We start from the raw sequence: 23,010 nt of genomic DNA on the forward strand, positions 1-23,010 counted from the left end.
CTTTCCCTCTCTGCCTGCACACATGCTTGGGTGGGACTAAACAAGGTTGGTTTGGGGAGTGCTTGTCCTGGTTATTAGGAGCTGGGCTAAAAGAAGTAGCGTCCTTCTACCAGGTTAAAACCTACACAGCAGTGCTGCAAAAATATAAAGAGCAGAAGTGGCCAAGGAGCAGACTCCAGTTACTTGATTTACAAGTAATTATTTACAGTGTAAGTACACTAACTGTAGAATGGAATCAGGCCAAACACACAGCACCAACTGAAGTCAAAGGGAGTCATTGCATAAGGAAGTTTCTGGGAGGCCAGTTGTGTCTTGTTTGTGTCTTTGGAAAAAAGAGACAGAAGGAAAGTACTTCAGGCCACCCTCTGGCTTCAAAACACCTGCATCCACTAGGCTTGGAGCATCAGCAGCTTATAAATCTGGAAGGTGCTTTTGAGGATGAGATCTGATGTGCATTCCCACCATGAATGGAACATGACAGTGAACAATCTACGCAGTGTTAAGCTTCAGTGTGCTCCTTTGTAATTTCCTCACTTATAGTTCAAAACTATTTATTGAACAGGATAAATTGACACCTTTGTATCAGATGGAAGCATGCTAATAGCAGGCTGGCTTTTCTTAAGATGACTTTTCACAAACTTCTGATTAGTAGTCTACAGACCTGTAGGACTACAGATTATAAATCCTGCTGTAGATGTTTTCAGATAACCCTATTCTTGTTTTTCCTTTACTGTTTTAAAATAATGTTTTCACTATATCTAGCATTGTTGAAAGAGGTCCAGTGTCAGTATGGAAAACAAAACATCTTTGGCAACTGACAACTACAGAATGGACATCAAGAAGGGACACTTCTACCCAGTGCCCAAACAATCTACTTCAGTCTTAATTAAGGAGTCAGGATGAGCAAACAAATGTAATAAACTTTCCAGGTGAGTTTTCAAAACTGGGCTGCTTAAAAAGCAGCCATTCTCATTGATCTGTAATTTTGATTTTGACAGTTTCTGCCTTGTGTGCTACAGTTCTCACAAGCAAGTTACAAACTCTCTCTTCCAAGTTACTGTACCTTGACGTAGGCAACAATTTTAAGGGAGATAGTTGCAAGATAGAGGGAGTTCATTGCAAAATCCATCAGATTCCACCAGTCATGTACGTACTCATTGAATCCACCATCCCACATTTCCTTGATTTCTCCCCAGATAAAGCCTGTAGAAAGAAAGAGTTCACTGTCATGATGAAATATTATTTGCCGTTAAAGCACTGTGTATAGCTGATGTAATAAAAGACAATTCTAAATTTACAGCTTGGAAAAAATGTCTCATCCCTCCTGTCTTCTGCAAACTCTAATACTGCTGATTATGAGACATACTACAACACCATGTAGTCCAGAGAGATATGAAGGAGATTTGGGTTTCCTGTCCAGGGCTTCAGACACATGTACAAGAAGGCTGCTTGAAACATGTTAAATATCACTAGTATTGAGTGGATTGGCTCAGATTAAATTTGTTCTACATGAATAAATTGTTTAAGCAACTGGATTTGGTTTAGTTTCTAATAGATTGTCTGCTCTCATAGAAACTATAATTCCTTGCTCAGTTGGACAGTATTAATTTTTCCTACTTTCTCTGCAGAACCTGCAACACTAGTGCCAGCACATTTCCACCCTGACCAGGAAATACCCTGACCAGGAAATATCACACCAAAGAAGGAAGAAGTGAGTTCATTCTCTGTGCTCAGTCACTGTCCCCACAGGCACTACTTGTGAAAGAAGGTAGGACTCAGCATGACAAAGGGCACTGCAGCCTGGCATGCATCTCAGCAGTGACTCACCTAATGTCAAAGATATCTGTGGGTTTGTGAGGTGAATATTTGTTCCCCAGGATACAGCCAGAGCCCATCATCTCAATTCTGAAATGCCTTCAGGTAATAATTTTTGGCACTTGCTAGCCTTCACTGTACCTTCTTGCAGCTGGAGGGGTGAGGGACAGCTTTTGAAGTTCATTACCAGACTGCTAAACTCACCTGGCATAAAATTCTAATTTTGAGTAACTTATATGTCCTTTACTGTAGAACTGTTGAAGGATTTTTGAGAGCCTAAGTCTCATTACAAAGCAAATGGCAGCTCGGCTCCTTCATGCTTCTAAGAATGTCTTTAGAGCCCCCAGATATTTTTAATTACCCAGTTTACAATTCAATGCTTGAATGAAGACCTGAAATGTGAAAAGAAAAAAAAAACAAAAACACCAAAATACACCTCCAGGTGCATTACCAATATAGTTACCCAAACTGCTGCCCATACCTAGCCACAGGATACTGCACTGGTCACTGAAATGCTACTTGAAACTTTTTAGGACCTAAAGTTCAATCTGAAAAGCAGATAATGTTGAAATGAACTCCTGCAAACACCCTATCTTAGGTCTGCAGCTGCCAGCCAGCAGGTCAGTGGTCTAGCAAGTTCAGTGTCAAGATCAATAAGGTAATTTTATTGCAGCTGCCTCCAACTCTTTGCATGTGCACAACAATGTAAAGATAAATCAATGGAGAGAAGCCTGATGAAGAACTCATACACTGTATTTATAGTGAGTTATCATTGCTGGTTACTATAGTTACAGCATTGCTGCGTGTGCCTGTTCTCTCTCTCTCCTTTTATAGCAGAAAATATTTCTTAAATAATAAGCTTTAATTCAGTGAAACTGTTCTGATTTCTCCTTTTAAAAAAGTTTCACAATATAGCTATTTATCCAAAACAAAGGAATTGAAAAAGAGGAGCAGACAGCTGTAAGAGGTGATTTTGAAAGGGTCTTCTTAATGGATTACCCTTCTTTCATCTGCAAATAAATTTTGCTGAAATCAATTTTGCCTACCATTTTCTACAGTTTTAACCATGAAGTTAAGGATAAAGTGAAGAGATCACCTAAGCTCAGAAAAGACATTTAGCCTTCTCAGCTTATTCTGAAGTTGTGCCAACACGTGCATTTTAATGCCATAAATCAGTTTAATAAGATAATGAGGCTTGAGTTCCCATTTGTAAGTCGAGGTAGAGCTATGCAAGGAGCAAAGTGCCCTGGGTCACAATGGAAAGTGATTTGTGAACGTCTGCAACTCTTTCTTTCCTTCTTCATTTTCCATCAGCAGTTTTAGGTTTGGCACAGGGAACAGTTGGGTTTTTTCAGCACAGAACCAGCCTGATCCAGAGCCACCACAGAAATGAGGAGCTGGGGCTGGATGGTACCAGGAGGGGGGCACCAGCAGGCACATAAAAGCAGAGGTGGACCTGGAAGATGCCTTCAGGTGCTATAAGGGGAGCTCCTCAGACTGAGGTCTGTGAGAGGTGTCCTCAGAAAGCACCAGCAAGACTTTCCAGGCCACTGTTGCCTACTAGACAGTCACAATTCTCTGCTACCTGACCTCCAGGGTTCTGCACTCAACTGACCAGGGCTGTATGGAGAAAGGCTGGAGGAGAGCTATAAAGGTGTGGAAACTTGTCCATGAGCAGCCTCCCAGTAACACCCCAGCTCACACTGGTTAACGGCACAGCAAGGGAGATGGGAGCTTAACTAGAGGAGAGATTGTGCTTCTAATATAGTTAACAGGTTTTCACTTGCTGTTGTGTTGGAGCTCTGTTTGACTGGGTAAATACTTCTCTCTCATAAAAAATATATCCAACTATGCTTCTGTGCTCTTCTCCCTCAGTGTCTGTACTTTCTCCCATCCCATCTCACTACCTCACCTTCCCTCAGGAACCTCCTTTTCATCATAGCTGTGGTTGCCCAAGCCAGACAGGAGTAAGAGCCTCATGTTTAGCCTTCTGATAATAACTAATCTCTCCTTTTCCTGCTTGTATTAGTTGGTTTGGTCAGTGTTTATCAGCACAGAGGTATACAGAGTGAGATTTATCTTCCCTTTTCTGCCTACCTATAGGCTATTTGGGAGTCTGGGAGCCCAGGAATAAATAGGCCTGGTATGTCCACACTGGTTCCAGGAGCAGATTGGTGGGATGATGAAAGCAGAGATAGGCTCTCAGTGCTGCCTTCTGCCATGTACCAGGCAGAACTAAGCTAGCATGAGAAGTGACACTGTGTGCTTAACTAGAGTGACCCAGCATCTAATTCCCAAACCTGTTCCTTGCACAGAGCATGGGGAGAACAGAGAGAGAGAGATGTGTTTGCTACAGTTTAGTCAAGGTCATATCTATAGGCATGTCAGATGGCACCATGAACAGCAGAAGAGCCCTGGGCCAACAGGATCTGTTGTTCCAGAAGGAGCCCAGCTGTTTTATGCAGTTACTGAAGCTGGCTGCCAAATCGCTCTACATGCTGATGATGCTAAGATCAGGAATGAGTCTCCACACAGTTCCCATGGGTGCAAGTCAGGCAACTGTGGCTCAGGCATGTTTGAGTTTCTGATTTACCTAGAACCCATGGCAGGATCATCCACTCCACGATGGTGGGAGGTGGTCCCTGCATGTGAAGGTCCGTCCTGACGATGTGCTGTGATGCCAGCAGGAGCATGAAGAGGAAGGTTAGGTAAGAGCCAGTGTGGCAGATAAACTTTATAAATGGCTTTTTAATGAACAGTCCTAGCCTGCTCTTCGGTGCAATCAGGTATGCCACAGATAGCACAGGAAACAGCAGTCCAATGGTGACACAGGTAAGGAGTTTTACTGCCCAGTGTTTCCGCCTCCATCCTGGAAAACCGTCATACCAAAGTGTTGCTAGTAGCTGCTGGCAGTTTGGCTGAGCAACAAACTGAGGAGGAAAAAAAAAGGAATATTATTACTGACTTCATGTGCACTCCCCTTCACGTGTTAGAGCCCACCCAGACCCTCAGATTAAGGTTGGGGCTGCCTGTGGGGGGGGAAGCATATTTTGGCGACAGAGGGAAGAAAGGAGGGAGATTTCACTCTTATTTTTCTACATAGAATTTAAAATTTATTCTGTGAGTTTTCCTCTATTTGAAGCATCCTTATGTAGATCAGTCCCTCACCAGACATGAAACCTTGTGCAAAAGTGATACGACAAATACTACTACAAGCTTTTTCTCTTCCCATGTGTTTCTCCCTCAGCATGTTACTTTTCAGAATGTTTCAGGTTTCAGCTGCCTCAAACTAATCACTTTCAGTATCTTTAAGAAGTGAGTAAAAGATGAAACAAGAGGGAAAAGGTGTAAAGCACTGAGAGTGTATGCATGTTTGTGTGTGAGAAGACAGAGAGGGAGGGAGAGCATCTCCAGAAGTGTGTGGGGTGCTGCATGTGGTTTTGTGCAAGGAGGCCAGCATGTGTGTGTGTGGGATGGGCTGGGCATGAGACAGTGTGCAGGAATGTAAAATTCAGCCAGGTGACATCTGTTGGGAAGCAGGACAGCACATTTGTAAACGTGCCTCGCTATTAAGGAAGAGAGCAGCTGTAAAACGTAAGAGATTAAGCAGAGGCAAAAAGTGACACTTGAAAGCTGGCTTTCACTCTGTAAAATATAGCATTATGACAGTGATTTATTGCATCTGTGACTCCATGCCAGATGTGCTCAGGTTGCAACTACTTCAGACTGTTCTAACACCTAAAGGCCTTTGGAATTTCAAAGTCAAGCCATGACATTTCTTGTCTATGCCAGAAGACTTTGTGTTCCTGATTATACCTGAACTGTTGTTTTCAAAACTTTTTAGACCCATAGCTAATTAGAGATGTCTGCAAGACCAAGACAACTGTGTTTTTCTTTATGTATTTGAATTCTAATCCATCTTAATGAAGCTATACTTCTGATCTAATAAATTCACATTTCTCACTGGACTCTGCAAATTTGAAAGAAAATCTCAATTATTGTTCTGAGGATGCCTGTTAAACTTACTTGGCTGTAATTAATCCAGAAAAACTGTCCTAGCGTGCACAGAGTTATCAATAAACACACTCTTGTAGCAATATAACTACATCTGTGATTGGACACAGCTATGTTGGAAAGAGCTGCACTTCCAGTGGACACAGTACTGTTTATTACACCTGGCTTGTCTATACTTAAAAAGGATCTCTGGGAAGAATGTAGTACCACCATCCTCTTTATCCCCCTTAGGAAAGTTTTTATCAGTACTCCTTCATCACTACAATTTAAACCAGCTCATGGAAAGAATATGTCATGGTAGCAAAGAGACTGGCTTCTGAATGCAAGAGGCTTACTGTTTTGCCCGCAGATTTACAGGATTTTTTGACCCTGGCAGAAGCCTCTATGTAGACACAACTCTGCTCATTATAGACATGGCCTGGGCTAATACTGCATCAGCCTTCACATATGCATTTGTCAGACAGTTACAAGACTCTTCTCATCATGGCTAAAGGACTTCCCCATCGTCTAAGTCACCAGGAGATCAGATTCGGTGTGAAAGAGAATTTTAAAATAAAATAATTAAAATATTTTTTCACTGCCAAAACTGCCCAATAATGGGAGGACTTTTTATGTGCAGCTCTCAGGGTGCTCTATACAAGCAGAGGACTATCCCTGTCATGCTCAAAATGACCAGGCTCAAGCAAAAGGAAACATTACTTGCTGAAGTAATTAATTTCTGCAGGATTTTTTTAGATTTTTGTGAATGTATTTTATATTCTGTAAAAGACTGTTTATATAATAATCAGATCATTTTTGGACCGCGTAGTCCAAATATATGGACTGACCACAAAAAGTATTGAAAATAAAATCTCCAAAAGGAGTATCTGGCATTTATGAAGCTGGATGTTTGTGTTATTGCTATAATAAATATGACTGCTGCATCTAACACACAAGTGACACTGTGTTCCAGAGAGCATCAGGAAAGAAAATCAGAAACACCTTTGATATGGAATCAACCTGCACATGGATGCAGCAGAAACTGGACAGCAGATGATATGGTACTGATCTCCAGAAAAAGCCAAGACCTGTGGCCTGTAACGATCAGAAAATGTTACTGTAAAATTCCAAGCCTGGGGGCAGTAATGAAAAAAAACAATTCTACAGAAACTTCAAAAACCTCAAGCACTGATTGCCATTTAGTTGGTTTTAAATCTATTATTTCAGAAGGGTCAGCATGTCATGTCTAAAAGCTAGAAGAAACAGAAGGCTACACTGCTATACTTTCTCATTTAAGATCACAAACAGGAGCTGTGACTGGATGTGTTCTGTGGTAATTTACATGGTAATAGATGCTGCTGTTTCTCTGAGATGAGGTACAACTTTTTTTTTTTGAGGGAAAAAACGTATAAACACATTTTCTTTTATCACATATGATAGAAAGCTCTAAGGGGAGAATAAAACTGTTTTTCCCTTGAGTCAAAGTCAGAGTCATTTGAGAAATCAAATGACTATGTTCCTCTGGTTGCTGTGCAACTTGCAAGCATCTTAAAAGTGCCTCTTCTCTGCCTAATAGCTCATTTCTAAAATCTGCTTTCTGTGTTGTATCTTATGTTAGTTCTTCAAATGGAGAGAAATTCACACATCATGAAAGACTAGCTTTAAAGACCATCTTGACAAAGGGAATGGAAACAGAAAAAGCCATGAAATTTTCCAATCAAGCCCATCCCAACCTCACTGAAAATGGCCTAAGGAAAATTTTAGCAATGTCACAAACTATCAAATGCTGTCTTTATTAAAGGTAAGGCTGAGCACCTACCAACAAAGGCTTTTATTAACTCCTGTTAGTCTAATGTATTAATTACAGATTTAAAATTGGTAAATATTCAGATCTCAAGCAGCACAAGAACTACAGCTGGCTGAAAAACAAAATTTCCAGTGTACAGAAACAGTGGAATTCTGAATTATAACAACTAAGTCAACTAAGCCCTTGCTATGCTGCCTAAAGATCCAACTGCTTTTCAGTAACTTTGTGTGAACTTGAAAGAATAGAGAAATGAATAATTTCTCCAAGTGGTCCTGTGAACATCAGCCCTGCTTTTGGATGTTGTTACCTAGACTAAACCATCAAATTCACCGACTAGACTAAACCATGCATATGAAATAGAAAAACATGAAAAAGCTCAGCATTAGCCCTTTTAGCTGTGAAGTAGCCTGAAATTATAAGATTTTACTATCATCCACCATTTCAAATTTCTTCATAAAATTACAGAAACAACCTTATTTCTGCTTTGCAAATAGAACTGAGATCTGGAAAAGCAAGTTGACTTCTCCAGCACTATTTATGCCAAGGCATCTCCTGAGTACATGTTCAATTTCCACATAAGTAGGGTCACAAACATATTTTTTTATCTTTTTGCAAAGCGTTTCATTTGCCACAGATAGAAATAGCACGTGTGTATCAGTCTTTTATCATTTCACGTGAACTTACCCTAAGTGACAGGATTTGCTATCCAAGTTTCTGCACAATGTAAAGGAGATCACGATTATTTAATAAACTGCATATTGTCCCAGTTTTGTAGATTGTCCAGACTCAGAGGCAGATGTACCGTGCCAGAAGCTCTCGATTTGTGTAAGATGAGCATATGACTTACAAACAGTATTTCTCCAATACATAACATGCATTTTTTTCAAGGACTGCTGTGTTACAGGAGCCTCCAATCTCTGTTACAAATGGCAGCACAAGACATCATCCTGCAGACATGATGGAGAATGTTCTGAGAGCTGTACTAGAATGAAAAAAAAATGCTTCCAAAAGATGGCATTTATACTCAATGCAGCTAATGTATGAACTAAACATTCAAAGCTGTGAAGTCTGTGGTAGTGCTGCTGTAACTTCTTCCAGGATTGTGCCTACCTGTAGACAATGCCTGTAGATGCATTTCTGGGGATGGGGTTAATCCAAAGAGCAAGCTCCTTCTCCATTACCTGTTGAGCAGAACCTGTCCCTAGCTAAAGATGCAGTTCACTTCATGACTAGGAGAAGAGAGATGAGATGAGTGGCTTCTTGTGAGGACAACACCACCGTGTCACCAGTAGGCAAGATGCTCCGTCTCCTGGCTTCTTAAAATAGGGATAAGTATCTTTGCCTTTCCAAGAAGTGAGATCAGCAACTTCAGCCATAGTTGGAAAACACTTTGAGGGTAGAAACTACTGCAATACGAAGTCTTTTATGTTCTCTTTCTTCTCGCAGTCTTGCCAGAATCTTTGTGTAATATTTGGCTTGCAGCTAAATTAGAGAATTTAATTTTCAATGTTCATCATACTCATTGTCACCTGATCCTCTACCAAGGGAAAAATTTTTAAGGGGAAAAAAGCAGCTGCTGGATGGAGTGTCTTTTTCTTAATATTTAATCTTTACTGATATTTTTATGTCACCTAAATTCTACTTCTCAATAATTGAATGCATTCTGCATGCTGTGCCATTAATATAAATATTAAACACAGCAATTATGTTCCACCTCTCTCTCCTTACCTGTGGGGAAATCCCTCATCTCTCATGGTCATAATTAATTTAGTATCAGACACAGATGGGCTGGCAACTGAAATAGCTCCCTGATAGGTATTACAGGGGCTGAGCACAGTATCTCTCTGCATTTATTCTGATTATTGTGAAGACTGCCAACAGGGTCTTCTGTTTCAAGTCGTGGAGTTTGTTTCTCTACTCTTACTGTGGATGGTGATAGCGAATGCTCTTCATAGATAAATAAGCACTTATTTGTAACTGCAGAGCCCTGTGTTAATAAGCAGGACTGAGTTCTATCAGTCAGCTACATCGGCTCCCAGTGAGGTTACCACCGAGAGCCAAATGTGGCATGGGAGCCATGAAATTAACTTTAGTTCCTCTGTCTGACACTCATTTCACTAGGTCAGATCTCACCCCAGCACTGCACAGCTGAATATTGTGGCAGCTGAATATATCTGCAAGGTTACTGTGTTTCAGGGTATTATTATATGTTGCTGCCCTCTACAATTAAAGCTGTTTTGGCTGTGGAAAGGTAAGAGTTTCAAATGAACGCAGCTAGATTTTGCAGACTGTGACAATCAGGCAACTGCAGTGTCCAATGTAGCAGCATCAGTCTGTATTTTAGCTTCATCTGTAAAGGATGCAGATTTCCTGTTAAACCAGTTCTGTCACAAAACAGATAAATGCTGCTGCCGTTCTCTTCTCAGCAAAGCCCTGTCCTGCAGTGGTAGGTACTACCTTGCACCCTCTCTCTAGGAGGTTGAAGGGAGATGTCTCTAAGACAGACATCTCCCCCAGTGCTGGCGAGCAAGGTATGGCCAGACAGGGCTGGAAGCAGCAGCTCCATGTCCCTCATCACAGGTTGCTAGCAGGGGTGACCTACTCAGGCACAGAAGTAGCTGCTCCACACACATCAGTACAACTGCAGCTGGACTGTGCATAACACAGACCTTCATCCTTGAATTTTCAGAATCAAGTGGCTAGGATTTCTCTCTTCTCATGAAGTACAGGAAACTCCTACACTATCAGTCCTACCACAGGCTTGTGTTAATCAATCAGTGCCAAATCTGAATGTCATAACCCACAAAACTCAATACACACTGTCCACTTGGCTCAGTGTCACCAGGCACAGGGATGATGCTGTGCAATGAAGTGATCCCCTTTACTCCAACTTCAGGGACATGAAATGGCACACAAAGAAATGAACTTATAAAATCCACCTTCTTCCTGCGCTCCCAAATCCTGCAGGTGCTCAGGCTAAGAACCAAGCAGCACAACATACTTCCAGTGCCACAAAGCACTCTGCCTCCTTTTCAAACAAAGGACAGGACTTTCTGAGGAAGAAAGGAAATGTGGTTGTTTTACCAGTTGGATTGCTCTTAAAACAAAATTCCAGTTGGCAACTCTTGAAGAGCTAGCTAAATTTCTATATTAGCCCAAGACAGAAGGCAGAAACTATCTGTGGCCTAATCTGATGTCTGCTGCAGAACCAGCAAGCCCTAGAAGCCCAGATATTCTACATGGGAAACACCAACCAGCCTCCTCAAGTTTGCAGTATTGCAACGAGTGAGATGAGTAAGAAAATCCTTTTTTAGTCACACATTTCTTTTTAGAGTTCAACCTTATTAGTGACTGCAAAGTTATTTACATTTTGCTGCTGAAGTGTGAAGTGCTGCAGAGGGTAAACACCTAATGGTTGTTCTTCCTGTTAATTAAGTACTTTCTGCAACAGGAAAAAAAAAAAAAGTAAGAAATGAGACAAAGAAGTTGGAGGGAAGGCTGTATAACTCAACGAAAAGGGACTACAACGCAACATTCTTCATCATGCACTTCCAAGAGGTAATAGTTTGTTTTCCCAGGAAAATATAAGGTGAATATCCCATTGAAAACACAGCTGCTAATCACATCCTATCAAAAACACTGCTACTTCTACAAGTGAGGCACTGATGCAAATCCAAAGGACAGTCATTCCTGCCATTATTCAGATCACTAGCTGAGTCAGAAGAGTCCTTCAAGAAAACCAGGTGCTACCCAAATTGCTCAACCCCTCTCCTGCTCCAGATCCTGCACAGATGAACATACGGCCTTAAATTATAAAATATTTTGTCTAATCTGTTCTTAAAATATTTTAAGTGATGATAACACATTAATCTTAACTAAAGGTCTCCTATCCATAGCACATATTAACGGCAGCACACATTAACTCAGCAATTGGAAATTCACCAATGATGTGAATGCTGGCAAAAGGAAAGGCTGAATAACCTCTAAAAGTCTGCTACAGTTCTATAAAAATTCCTAGTTTTCACAAATTTAAGTTGTATTGGCTGAAACATTCAAATTAAAAGAGGTCCCACATATTCTAAGACAAACGTAGAGGCTTGCGAATCCTGGGTACCTACCCACAGAAGAAGCAATTAGCAAAGTATTTAAGCTTGAAATTAAATCCATCTCTACTCAAGAGCACTTAAACTTGTGTTTAGCTCTAGGTTTGTATTTATAGGCTGTGTCAGCAGAATTTAAGTGCAGGCATAAATCCTGCAATTGAATAAGGACAAACTGCTGAATGGTGCTCCTGGAGGCCAAGCTGCGTTAGCAAACACCCCAGCAGAACATGGTTCTTCTGGGCCAGACCCTGAGCAGGAATCCAGAGGTAAGCAAAACTTTTCAGCATTTATTTTAGCAGATAGCAGGCTACAACTGGTAAATAAATTCCCATAGGAAGTATTTCAGGGATCATTTCAGAAAACAGTCGTGTTACAAAGATGAAGCAGATGCAGACTGGATTTCCAGAGGCAGAGTGCTGCAGTACAAGCGAGTGCTGAACACCAGCAACATACCCAAAAGACAGTTAATTCACAACACACTAATTGGTTTCCAAGAGCTGAACAGGGGATATCAGCAACATCCTACAGAAGCACTGAAAAAACAATCAGGCTAAAAACTGTTACAAGACAAACCTTGCGGATTTTTCTAAGTCGTCTTGCAGGCAGCAGGGCAGCACTTCAGGAGTTACAGAACTTGCAAATGAATAGCTGAAGCTCTCACAGCCTTTAGCTGAAGTGGAGAAGTTATTGACTTTTAAGCAAAAGGCTGGGTTTATTCTCCTCAGAGAATTTCTAACATATGCATTAAATAAGTGATAAGTAAAGCAAACACAAGAATTTTAAAAGTCATTCACAAGTATTTTTAAATACATATGTACTTTACGCTATTAGTGTTAACAAAATGTTCTAAAAATATTTTTTCATTTGCTTCCTTTCTGACCTGAGAAATATCTACGCTGAAACTATTTAATTTTGGTTTCATTTTTTCTACCTTAACTTATCCTGAATGAGTAGATTTACTCTGATATCCAGGAAAGAACAGACCAGCATAGTATAAACACTTCTCACACTCTTAGGAACCTCTAAAGACTACCCTCTGCTTCTGATATCACCATTATAGGAAGAGGACATATCCTTTGCTGAAGGATGTTTACTCAGCCAGCTGGGTTTGTAGAGAAAGAGTAAGAATAGAAAACCTGCAGTCACAGCTTTTCAGTGCCATTCTGCACAAGATCCAGTTTAGGGGGGCTGTTATGGTGTTATTATTAACCCATCTATCTATCGCACTTTTCCTGGAGTGAAGAGCTATGAGGCAACTGTGTTCTCAATCATGACACACTTAAATGGCTTGTCTGGATGATGATGGATCTGATGTGGACATAAGAGGTGTAAAGGGATTGGAATCTTAAGTTCTTTTCTTCTAGAGAGTTTCATAACACTCTTCACAAAGCGACAGAAGTAAAGCTGGAATTTACAGAGATCAGATAAATAACGACCACTTCTATATCCAAAAGGGAGAATCCATAGCAATATTTTTTGTGCAGAGATTATTATTTCAGGGTATCACTCAAGGTTATTATTGTGACTTACACAATATACTCTTCATTACTGCTATGAAGCTGATTCTGAAAGGCCCTCTAGACCTTCAGATGTGGTAACACTGAACATTTGCCTTATACAATGTAAAAGGGGTCACTTATTTCCAGTTTCTGTTGTCTACAGAAAGCAAGTCAGTCATGTCCTGTTCTTCAGCTTCGGCTTCCCAAGCCTCTTCTCATGCTGGCAAGAAGCCTGATGGGATACATGACGTTAAGGGAACTGACAACCTCGGTAAATCATTCTTGAATGTTCTTAAAACAATGGCAATCCCTTTAGCTTTCAATGTATTTCCTGTCTTTGTCCAAGAGATAATTTAAGTCAGAGGCATGAGGCACCAAAAATGACTTAAAGAATGATCCAGGAATTTACTGCCTGCTACACGTTAGTCTAGCACAAGCAGAGTCCTTGTCCTTGACTGACAAACCTTTCTTAGGTTGTTATTTCAAATTTGTGCATGACAATATTAGTCAGGTTATTTTGCTGTCAAAAGATGGTCTTCTGCAGTTCTGTTCTGTGACAGCTGCAATATGTGGCTAACCTTCATTGAGTTAGAACATTTTGGAATTACGCAAATAATATAGCAAATAATCCTGTTACCTCAAATAAACATGCAAGTCCACTTTGTCAAACTTATGAACCATCAGTTCTCTGAATATTTCTTCTTCCAAGTTTGGAGAGAAGTTACACTTAAATGCCACTTGTCCTGTTTTTTGTAATGCAACACAGCTATAGGGGTTAAATTTCCATGCTCACGCCTCACCCCAAAGTCCTACTGCCTGTTGATCACAGCTCAGCCTGTGCCACAAGCACAGAAGTTTTGTAATGTGGTCATCCTGCCTGCTGGGGTTGAGTCTGAGAAAAAAAAGCTTCATTTAGCACAGGCCACTGTTCACACATCAGATGGTAACTTTGCTGCATCCAATACTGAGAGAATGAGTGCTGCTGGGAAATGAAAGGTGACATTTGGACATTCGGCACTTTAGAAAGCCCTAAACTTACATTCAGGTTTGTGGTGGAGGACAGATCTAGAAGTAGTGTAACTGCACAGTTCTCACCATCTAATCCCATATGGGATACAAATATTGCAGGTCACTAGAAAGGAAAAATGATTCCACAAGGAGCAGCTCTTCTTACCCCATCTTTTCGTGACATGGTATGATTTCACTTAAGAGGTTTGAAAGTAAAGCCTGTTTATCTTGTGAGCTGTGCAGGTTCACCAAACAGCTGGCTTTTCATAGTGCCTTTAAAGAGCACAATACAAATATTCAGCCCTGTATCATTATACCTCCAGGCACTGTGGCAAGAAAACAGACAAAACCACAGGAGAATAACTTAGCACTGCTAGCAAGCAAAGAGAGCTGTGGCTATCCATCAGGATACCTGAACTGCCTCTGAAACAGGTAAACAAGGTGCAGCAATTGAACTTTGATTTTTGCAGACCTGGCACTTAATTTTTCATGCATCTCCGATATTTTTAAAAGCTCTTTTTATACACTAACTTGAAGTGCCCTTAGAAATTTGCCAGGTTTATGCAAACTCCCTGGAGAATTATGCTGTGCTTCTAACTGCAGCCACACAGTTGACACGAGTCAAGACGCAGCTGAAAAATATGTTGGCATGGCAGGAATGATTATTCATCCACTCCAGTACTGTATCTCAGGAGGTACTTGTCTATGTAAATGTCTTGGAAAAAAAGAACTAAAACTTTTGAAGCTTTATGCTGAAGAGAAGACAACAAAGAGAACTGTTTTTAGATCAGAAAAGCAAATAATTCTATTTCTCTCCTTTCCTGTCACTGATTTAGACTACAGTGAGTAAGAGACCAAGGTTAAGGTTTCTAAGAGGGAATTTCATACACTCCTTTGATCTAATTCAGTGAAAGTGCTAAGCAATATAGTCATGGATAAAATGCATTTTTTCTGAGTGCCTTGCATTCTGTGTGTTTCTTACAGACATACAAACTAAACCTGCACAGCCAGCTGCAACTACCAGTACCAGAAAAATGCAAAGCACCGAAAATTCAACACTCTGATGTTTCACTTCATTGTGAAGATGTGAATGACCTGTGATGGAGAGCAGGAAATCAGGAATGGGCTGAATGTCTGTTTGCTATTTTGGTGGCTTAGCAGAATGTAATAGACAAGGAGAACCTTGCCCTTTCGGACCCAATTGACTGATACGGTATGGTTGCTCTACATTATTTTGGCAAAGGAAAAAAAACCTTAAAGGACATAAAAATGGTATTTTCACTCAGCCTATGCTCTGATTCTTTAACACACGATGCTCCACTGCACACAGACTTACATGACTGGCAAGATCAAGTGATGAATATTCCCCATCTTTCCTTAGAAATGCAAACAAATTAACAAATTCAGAGCTAATTTGGTGCCAGAACAGCATAGTGAAGATTGACCCTCCACAGCTGAGCTCTGCCTTTTCGTATTAAGTCTTCAGCACCCTTCTCCTTCGAAAATAATCATGCATAAAAGAATGTGAAAAGTAATAATATGAAGACAAATGCCATGTACCACAGAGCATGTATGAAAAGCTTACTTACCTCTTAGACCATGAATTGTCATGATCCTACTAAATAATTTCTTTGGAGGTGGACTTGGAGAAAGATGATGTGTCTGTGCTGGATCTAACTCCTCATGTTTCACAGTGTACTGAAGCTGTCCTCATTTTTGTCTAGTATTTTGTGACTGCCATGCAAACAGTGATCACAGCTATTAAATTCTTCCTATGTACTAAAGAAATCATAATGGCCCTTCTGTCATATGAAACTGAGGACACAACTATTCTACACTTAAGATGAGATGGAGAGGGAGCCTGTGAACATTGCACAGCATGGTTTTTACATTTGCTGTCATAATATATACTACAAAGCTACCTTAGGGCACATTTTAATCTTTCCTGTATAATTGAAATTTTTCTCTTCTGTATAAACAGTAATTTACCTTCTAGGATATATGGGCTTATTAAAAACAAACATGAAAAGCAAGAAATTTCTTCTCCATTGTTTTGGCTCTCCTCCAAAGAAAAAGGTTTTCTTCCTCATGAGTGACATATGTAATGTTTGAGAATTCAAAATTTGTACCTCACGGGCTTTTTTTGCTGAAGAAAAAACACACACAAAAAAAAAAAGGATGGGAGAATTTTCTATTGCTGTAAAGACAAAACCCGGAGCTGGGTCATGAGGCATAAATGCACAGGCAGTGGAATTTACCTGGGGACACAGCATGAGGTGGAGCCTTTGTGAGGAGGCCAGTATTCCTCTGGAGGTAGGACTGAAGTGGCTCTCCTCACTAATCCAACAATCCTCTAAGAGCCCAGTTTGGAGCAAGAACTGCCCATAGACATCTAAGCTTTTCCCATTGGGGTTTTTTCAGTCTTGTGTATTGAATGCCAGAGATAATTGACCTGCACTAGAAATCTGAGTGCTGTTATTTCTCTGTACCTGGAACAAAACAGCACCTACTCTTCGGTATGGGGAGGTGCTGTGGAAAAAGGCATGGTAGGTTCATCTGAAATGCCTTGGAGAGAATAACACCAAATAATGTGTCTGGTGAAGAGTACTCTTAAGTTCCCCAATCACTTAATGTTGGTACAAAGAAAAAGTAACCTTAAGATCTACTCCCTACACACAGTACTTACTGCCTCTCCATCCAAAGGCAAGGATCTCTTTACCAATGCCTTCTTAACAACTTCTCTAGAAAGAATCTTGAAGCTGAATGTATCTGTCTGATTAAGCTGAAATGGAATCTTGTCATATTTTGGGGAAAGTCTTGAGGTTTGCTGCATTTAAAAAAGAAAAAAAAAACTGAAGGAAGTTTGTCTAACAATCAGTATAAAATTGATGTGAGATTACACATTCTTTATGCTGAATATAAAGAACTAAAAACTGTGGTAACCCTATTTACAGCCCCAGAAAATAACTACAATCCACTTTTAAAAGTCTGCTGTTTTCTCTCTGCAGAACCGACTTTGACGAAATCAGACTTTATCTTATTTTCCTTCTTGTTCCCACAATAATCTTATCAGTCTGATATTCTTCAATCATGATTAAAAGGCATTTCTATGTGTCTCCCTGACAAATGTTCCTGCTCATTTTCTCAGAAGCTGGCAGTGTTGTGTATTGGATTAATTACCATGATAAGAAAATCACTGCAATATTTTGTTGCATACAAACACCATCCTTCAGGATGCACCAGTGATTTGTGAATAACCAGGCAGGATGATGAGGGGTTTCAGTAGTGCTGGTTTCCCAAAACTCATTCATTCTGTCCCTGCCCACCTGTATTCTACCTGGAAACAGCACTGTCTTTAGCTGGCAACAGAGCATATTTGCTGTCATTTTATGTGCTAGAACTGTCCTGAATATGTCACAAAACATGGAACTTGTCCATATGCTTAGAATTCAGTCAAATATGTCTAAAAAAAAAGTGATGAAAACTGGCAAGCAAAGATTAAAAATTTGCTACTTTAAAGTCAAAGAGTTTCAGGACTGTTGAGCACTATGTTTCAAATTAAGTCCTTCAGCCTTGGAATTTCAGGATGTGAACCCAAGATACAGGTAGCCACAGATTTATGCCTGGATGTCAATAGTGAGCCTGAACTCTGAGCAGCCACTGAAACCAGCAGTGATCTACACACAGCAGTGCCAGTGGCATCCTTGCTGCTGAAGGGTGTGTGGGGGTGCAGTGTCTGTGGCTATCAGGACAGTATAAAAAAACCAAACAAAACAGAAGTAGAGTTTCTGGACCTTCTTGGATTCCAGGAACATTTGGCCTGACATACTCTATCACCCTTCAGCAGACTAATTCTTCGCTACTTGTTTGTGTCTCTAAAGCACTCAGGGTGTTTGTTACCTAATCTTGTCATGGAGAGTAAAAACCTGAACCTGCTATGAATGCAGTGGACCTTGCTGACACTTCTCTGGAGCAGCCTAGTAAGAGCAGTAAGGGACCATGTGCCAGATCCCAGAAAGATTGAGGCTTGGGCTCCAGTTTGTTGCATCAGGGGGCTGTTACTCCAGAGATATAACAGACCAAGGGGAAGAAAGGAAAACCTGTATCTCTCACTTCCTGACTATTGTACCTCAGATGACATGAGCAGCCATTAAGGGAGGTGGAATGTGTCTTATGAGGCTGTCCTCATCAAGACATAAAACAAAGTATCAAATGTGGGGAAGACAGTGAAAAGAATAATGGGGAAAGCATTTCTGCCACTCCTGTCACCCTCTAGACACAGAAGAATGTAAAAGACATTGCAATTCCTCAATCAAGCAAGCCAAATTCCTCCTTCAGATAACCTGGAACATCACTAGCCAACAGTAATATATAATGTACTAAATTCTGCCCAGGTCTGGAAAGAGAAAGAAAATCCAGAGCCAACTAGTAAAACTGTTGTCAGCATTCTCCTTAGGTTCATGGCCTTTATTGAACCAACTTATAAATCTCTGGATTTGCAGGGCTTCTGAAAGGTTCTTTGCCCTTTAGCTGAAGTATGACTTTCCTTTCTGGTACTACAGGCAGGTGTCTGAAATTCTGGGAACCACTTCTCTATACCTAAAACCTGGATGAATCAAGGAGCAAGAGTCAACCTGAGCTGTCTCAGGTGTGAAGAAGTATTTGCATGACGTGATTGACCTCCTAGCATCTCATGAGCATTTTCACATTTCTGAAGGCTTTTCTTGGCAGGGGAATGGTTTACAATGAAATGGTATTCAAGAAATCTTTGAAACTGGAAGTGTTGGTACTGTAGAAGCCATAATCCACTGCAGCAAGTCCCAGTCATGTTGCCCTCAAATGTTACCAGATTCACACCAAGGTGCACTGAACCTCCTGGTTGGTGCCCAACCATTTGCACAAGGTTGTCTACTCAAACTCACCCCTGCTGGGTCTCAGGTAGCAACCTGAAACAAACCCATGGAGACAGGAGAAATGAGTAATTTTACCCAATACATGAAGCCTTCACACACCTCTGTATTTATATGACTCTTACCTCTTTCTGGTGATACTTTATTGCTACCTTTAGCTTTGCCAAATCATGACATTTTTGGGGATCCAACTCTTCGCTTTGATCATCTCTGTGATTGAGAATTATTTCCAGTTCTCGAGAACTCCGTGCTTGATCCAAAAGGTCCTTAGCAAAACGCTTGCACTGCTGTGAAAGCTCTTCATATTCAGCCTTGAACTCATTTTCCACTTTGCTGAGCTCCTTCAGCTCCCAGCCCAGTCGGAAGGCCGTCAAGATGGGGTCCTCACTTGATAAGGCAATCAACGAAGGGCTGGCTAAGGCTTTGTAGATATTCAACCTTGACCTGGAATGCCTCAGGCTGTCCACCTCTGAACTGGAGACACATTCCACACAGTTACATCTGATCTGGTGTGGGCGTGGAATTGTTACCCGTCTTTGGACAAGCAGTTTGATGATTTCATAGTTGTTGGTATGAGCCGCCAGCATTATTGGGGTGATATCTGGAGTGAATTCTGAAAACTGAGTGTCCATCATCAATGTTGGAACCTATGTAAAGGGATAAACCATGGTCATATTTAACGTGGAACAGCAGAATTCATGTCCCTCCTTCATACTTGTGAAGTTATGTCACAACAAAACAGAGTTTTAATAACATCCTCTGTTCTTTAAATTCTATTGTATCCATCCATACATGTGCACAACGTGGAATTGTGGCAAAAACGTTCCCACCCAAATTATGCCTTTTTGCCTCTGCAGCAGGAACCCATGACCATTCATTTCCCAGTCTGGTGTAAAAGTCAGTCACATCCCCACCTGAATGCTTCATATGCGAACTTGTTCTGAAATGGGTACTGGCTCATATGCCAAATGGACTTTTGTAAGAAAAGCAGAAGACAGAAGGCCCTACACAAAAACAAACTTATTTTCTGTAACTTGTGACTACACAAAAAGAAAAGAAAGTCTAGAAAAGAGTGAACACTGAATAGATTCCATAACTATCATTATTTGCATTATGTATCTGCATTAGCAGGCTGAGAACCTCCTTGTAGCAGGCCCTACACAAACCAAACCAAACACTGGTCTGCAGTTGAACAAAGCTCTTCCTCACCTTTTCCCTACTGTTTTTATTTGAAAATACTTTTCAGTGGAAGGATACATTACATAACTGTCCTCAGAATAGATTTGTTGTTTTTTTTTAATGGGTTTGAAAAAATTTAAAAGTAAAATTAATGAGCCATAGTCCACTACAAATAAGACACTCCAGGGTGTGCATTATTCAGCTACCGTTGCACTTCTCAAAAGATGAGCTTAATGCACACCCTGTTGTGTCTTATTACTATATGCAGAGAGCAAAATTAGACCAAAATGCTCTTGCATCCCAAGCACACAGTGTGCTCCCATTTGCAGCACAGGCAGCACTCTTTGTTGTGTGTTAATCATTACTCAGGCACACTGTACTTCGTGTGCCCACCACTCTTGCCCTGGCGGTTGGCATCCTGCTGCTTAGGGGGTGATTGCTGGTTTTGGTGAACAGTAGGCCTGCTTCCCCTTGCAAATGTCACAGGCATTTTAGAGAAACTATTGTTAAGAGTCCTAATGACAGGAAACATTACTCTGTCTGTAAAAATTCAGAAGGAAAGCAGCAATAAAGTAGCATGAAGTAACTGGCTAGAAATCCTTCTGTAGGATAAGAGTAATCAAGAGTGGTTATGAGACAGTGAACCCCAGAGCACTGACTGTAAGTACCCTGGGAGTTCAGTGCCTCTATAGCACTACAGAGCTAAAGACTGAAGTTCATTAATAAACCTCTGCATAACCCACCTGGGGCAGCAGGACAGAGCTTGTTCACAACACTGTCCCAAAAGTTGACACCACACTGAGATGCAGGGTCACATCCTGGAGCAGGGCTCACTGGATGGCTAGAGGTATTTTTGGGAATTATACAAGTCTGCTATCCTGCATGTGGCACATGAGAAGTTAAACCTCTGACAGCCTGCAGACACACAGGTGTAAAGAGGGTTTGCTAAGGAGGCTGGTCCCTACAGAGGCAGCATGGAGGGAGCCTATAAATGCAGCTCTTGGAAAGAAGAGAGAATGGTTGTGAAGATTTGCTGTGGGTCATGGAGAGCTTGGCTTCTCTTAGCAAGGTTGGATAAATGTATTTTAAGATATCTAATAACAAACAGCTGAATGCAGCTCTCTTTGTAAGGTCCTTGACTTCCTTTCTTTTCCTTTGCTCAGCTCATTTAGGTAGTTTGGTAAATGTCAAGAGAAAGGTGTGCATTTTTCTTTTTTCTCTTCCTCAGAAGCATTTTTTTTAAGCCCTGGTGCTTCAGTAACTGCATTGATCTTTCTTCCTCCTTTTTCAGTCAGTCACTGGCTGCTGTATTCAGAGCCTCTGCCTCAAAGGAAGAATGTGTTGCCCCTCTATCACTCCTATTACTGTCAAGTTTAATCTTGGTTTTCTGTATGGAAGTTATTGTACCCAGGGCTGTGAAAAGGATTTTCAGCTTTACACGGATGAGGTATTCATGTTGCTCAGAATATGAATTGGGCACTTCCATATAAGGTAGTAATGTTACAGGTGGGGATAGTGCTAATCTTGTCTCCTCGCAGGATTTCTCATTATGGATCTGAGGCTCTCAAAATGGTTGTCCCAAGGTTTGGGATGAAATTGAGGGTGTATCAAGAGATCACTCATCCCTTATTCTGGCTCACATCACAAGCCCTCACCCCAAAAATGAACACAACTTCATTAGCACACAGCCAGATGCTGCGTGGAAGTCGTGTTTTCCTGGGAAGTTTGCTGTACTTTTAATTAAGGGATAAGAAGGCAAATGATGGTACAGAGACATAGAGACTCCCTGGGGTCTGGGAGCAGATCAGTGTAAGGCCTGCAATCACAGGAGATGAAGCTTTTTTCCTGATTATAGTTGAGCAGCGAAACAAACGACCAAAACACAGAAAGGGAATCATGCAAATGATGGCTGCCATGACCAATCTCTCTGCTATGCCTAACTGTCTTGTGGTTAATACTTTTGTTGCACGGTGTTTTGATCTGCATCTTAGTAAACTACTTGTTTTAAAGATGCAAAACAAGCCTTTGCTCTGAAGAATATGTATTCTACATATTATCACTGGAGGGGCAGCAGAGATGACAACAATGCACTGTAATTGTTGATGTTCCTTCTGCATTACTCTGACAGCTTGAGTTCATTTTTTGATCAGCTCCTTCTATATCTTAGGTTAATTTACAGTGATGGAAGCAGAAGAGGAATAAATTACTCTACCCCAAAGGCTGTGCTAAGCTCTTCCAAAGTTATTTTCATTAAGTGACCTGAATAACAAATTATTTTCCATTAATCTCATCACCTGACAAGCTGCTAACCTGAGTCCTTCAGAACCTTACTGTCACAACTTGCATAGGAGCGTATGCCTTGTTTATATTTTATCTTGCTAATAAATTAATGCTACCATTAACAAATTACTAAATGCTTGTTACTAATGTTCTAGACCTAATCCTTGTAGAGGTAGGCTGCTTAGCACTATACTGCTGCTTCTCTGAATGATACTGTGGTGACTGAAAAATCTCCACTATTTAAAAAAGGGGTGGGAGGCAGAAACAAGCTTAATTCATTAGAAGAGAAGAAATTCGAGGCTTAGTTAACATAAAAGCACTGCTCAGTATAGCTAAGTTCTCCTCTGAATGGAAAAAACAAGTTTTCCGTAAAAAGTACACTGCTGGAAGAAAGCTCTGGAGAGGAGGAGCAGGAA

At 40.8% G+C, this 23,010-nt stretch overlaps 1 protein-coding gene across 1 annotated transcript in view; it reads right to left on the minus strand.

The window, feature by feature from the left end:
* Positions 1–23,010, minus strand: part of TRPC5 (transient receptor potential cation channel, subfamily C, member 5) — a 62,083-nt gene that overhangs the window by 26,166 nt on the left and 12,907 nt on the right. Inside the window, exons 2-4 of the mRNA XM_009997150.1 lie at positions 19,261–19,782; positions 4,409–4,745; positions 1,064–1,203 (exon numbers count right to left, since the gene is read on the minus strand). Of these exons, the coding sequence (XP_009995452.1) occupies positions 1,064–1,203; positions 4,409–4,745; positions 19,261–19,782 (999 nt within the window). The remainder of the gene's footprint in view (positions 1–1,063; positions 1,204–4,408; positions 4,746–19,260; positions 19,783–23,010) is intronic.

This window comes from Chaetura pelagica, unplaced genomic scaffold (assembly GCF_000747805.2).
Source record: "Chaetura pelagica isolate M959 unplaced genomic scaffold, ChaPel_1.0 scaffold344, whole genome shotgun sequence".
NCBI lineage: Eukaryota > Metazoa > Chordata > Aves > Apodiformes > Apodidae > Chaetura > Chaetura pelagica.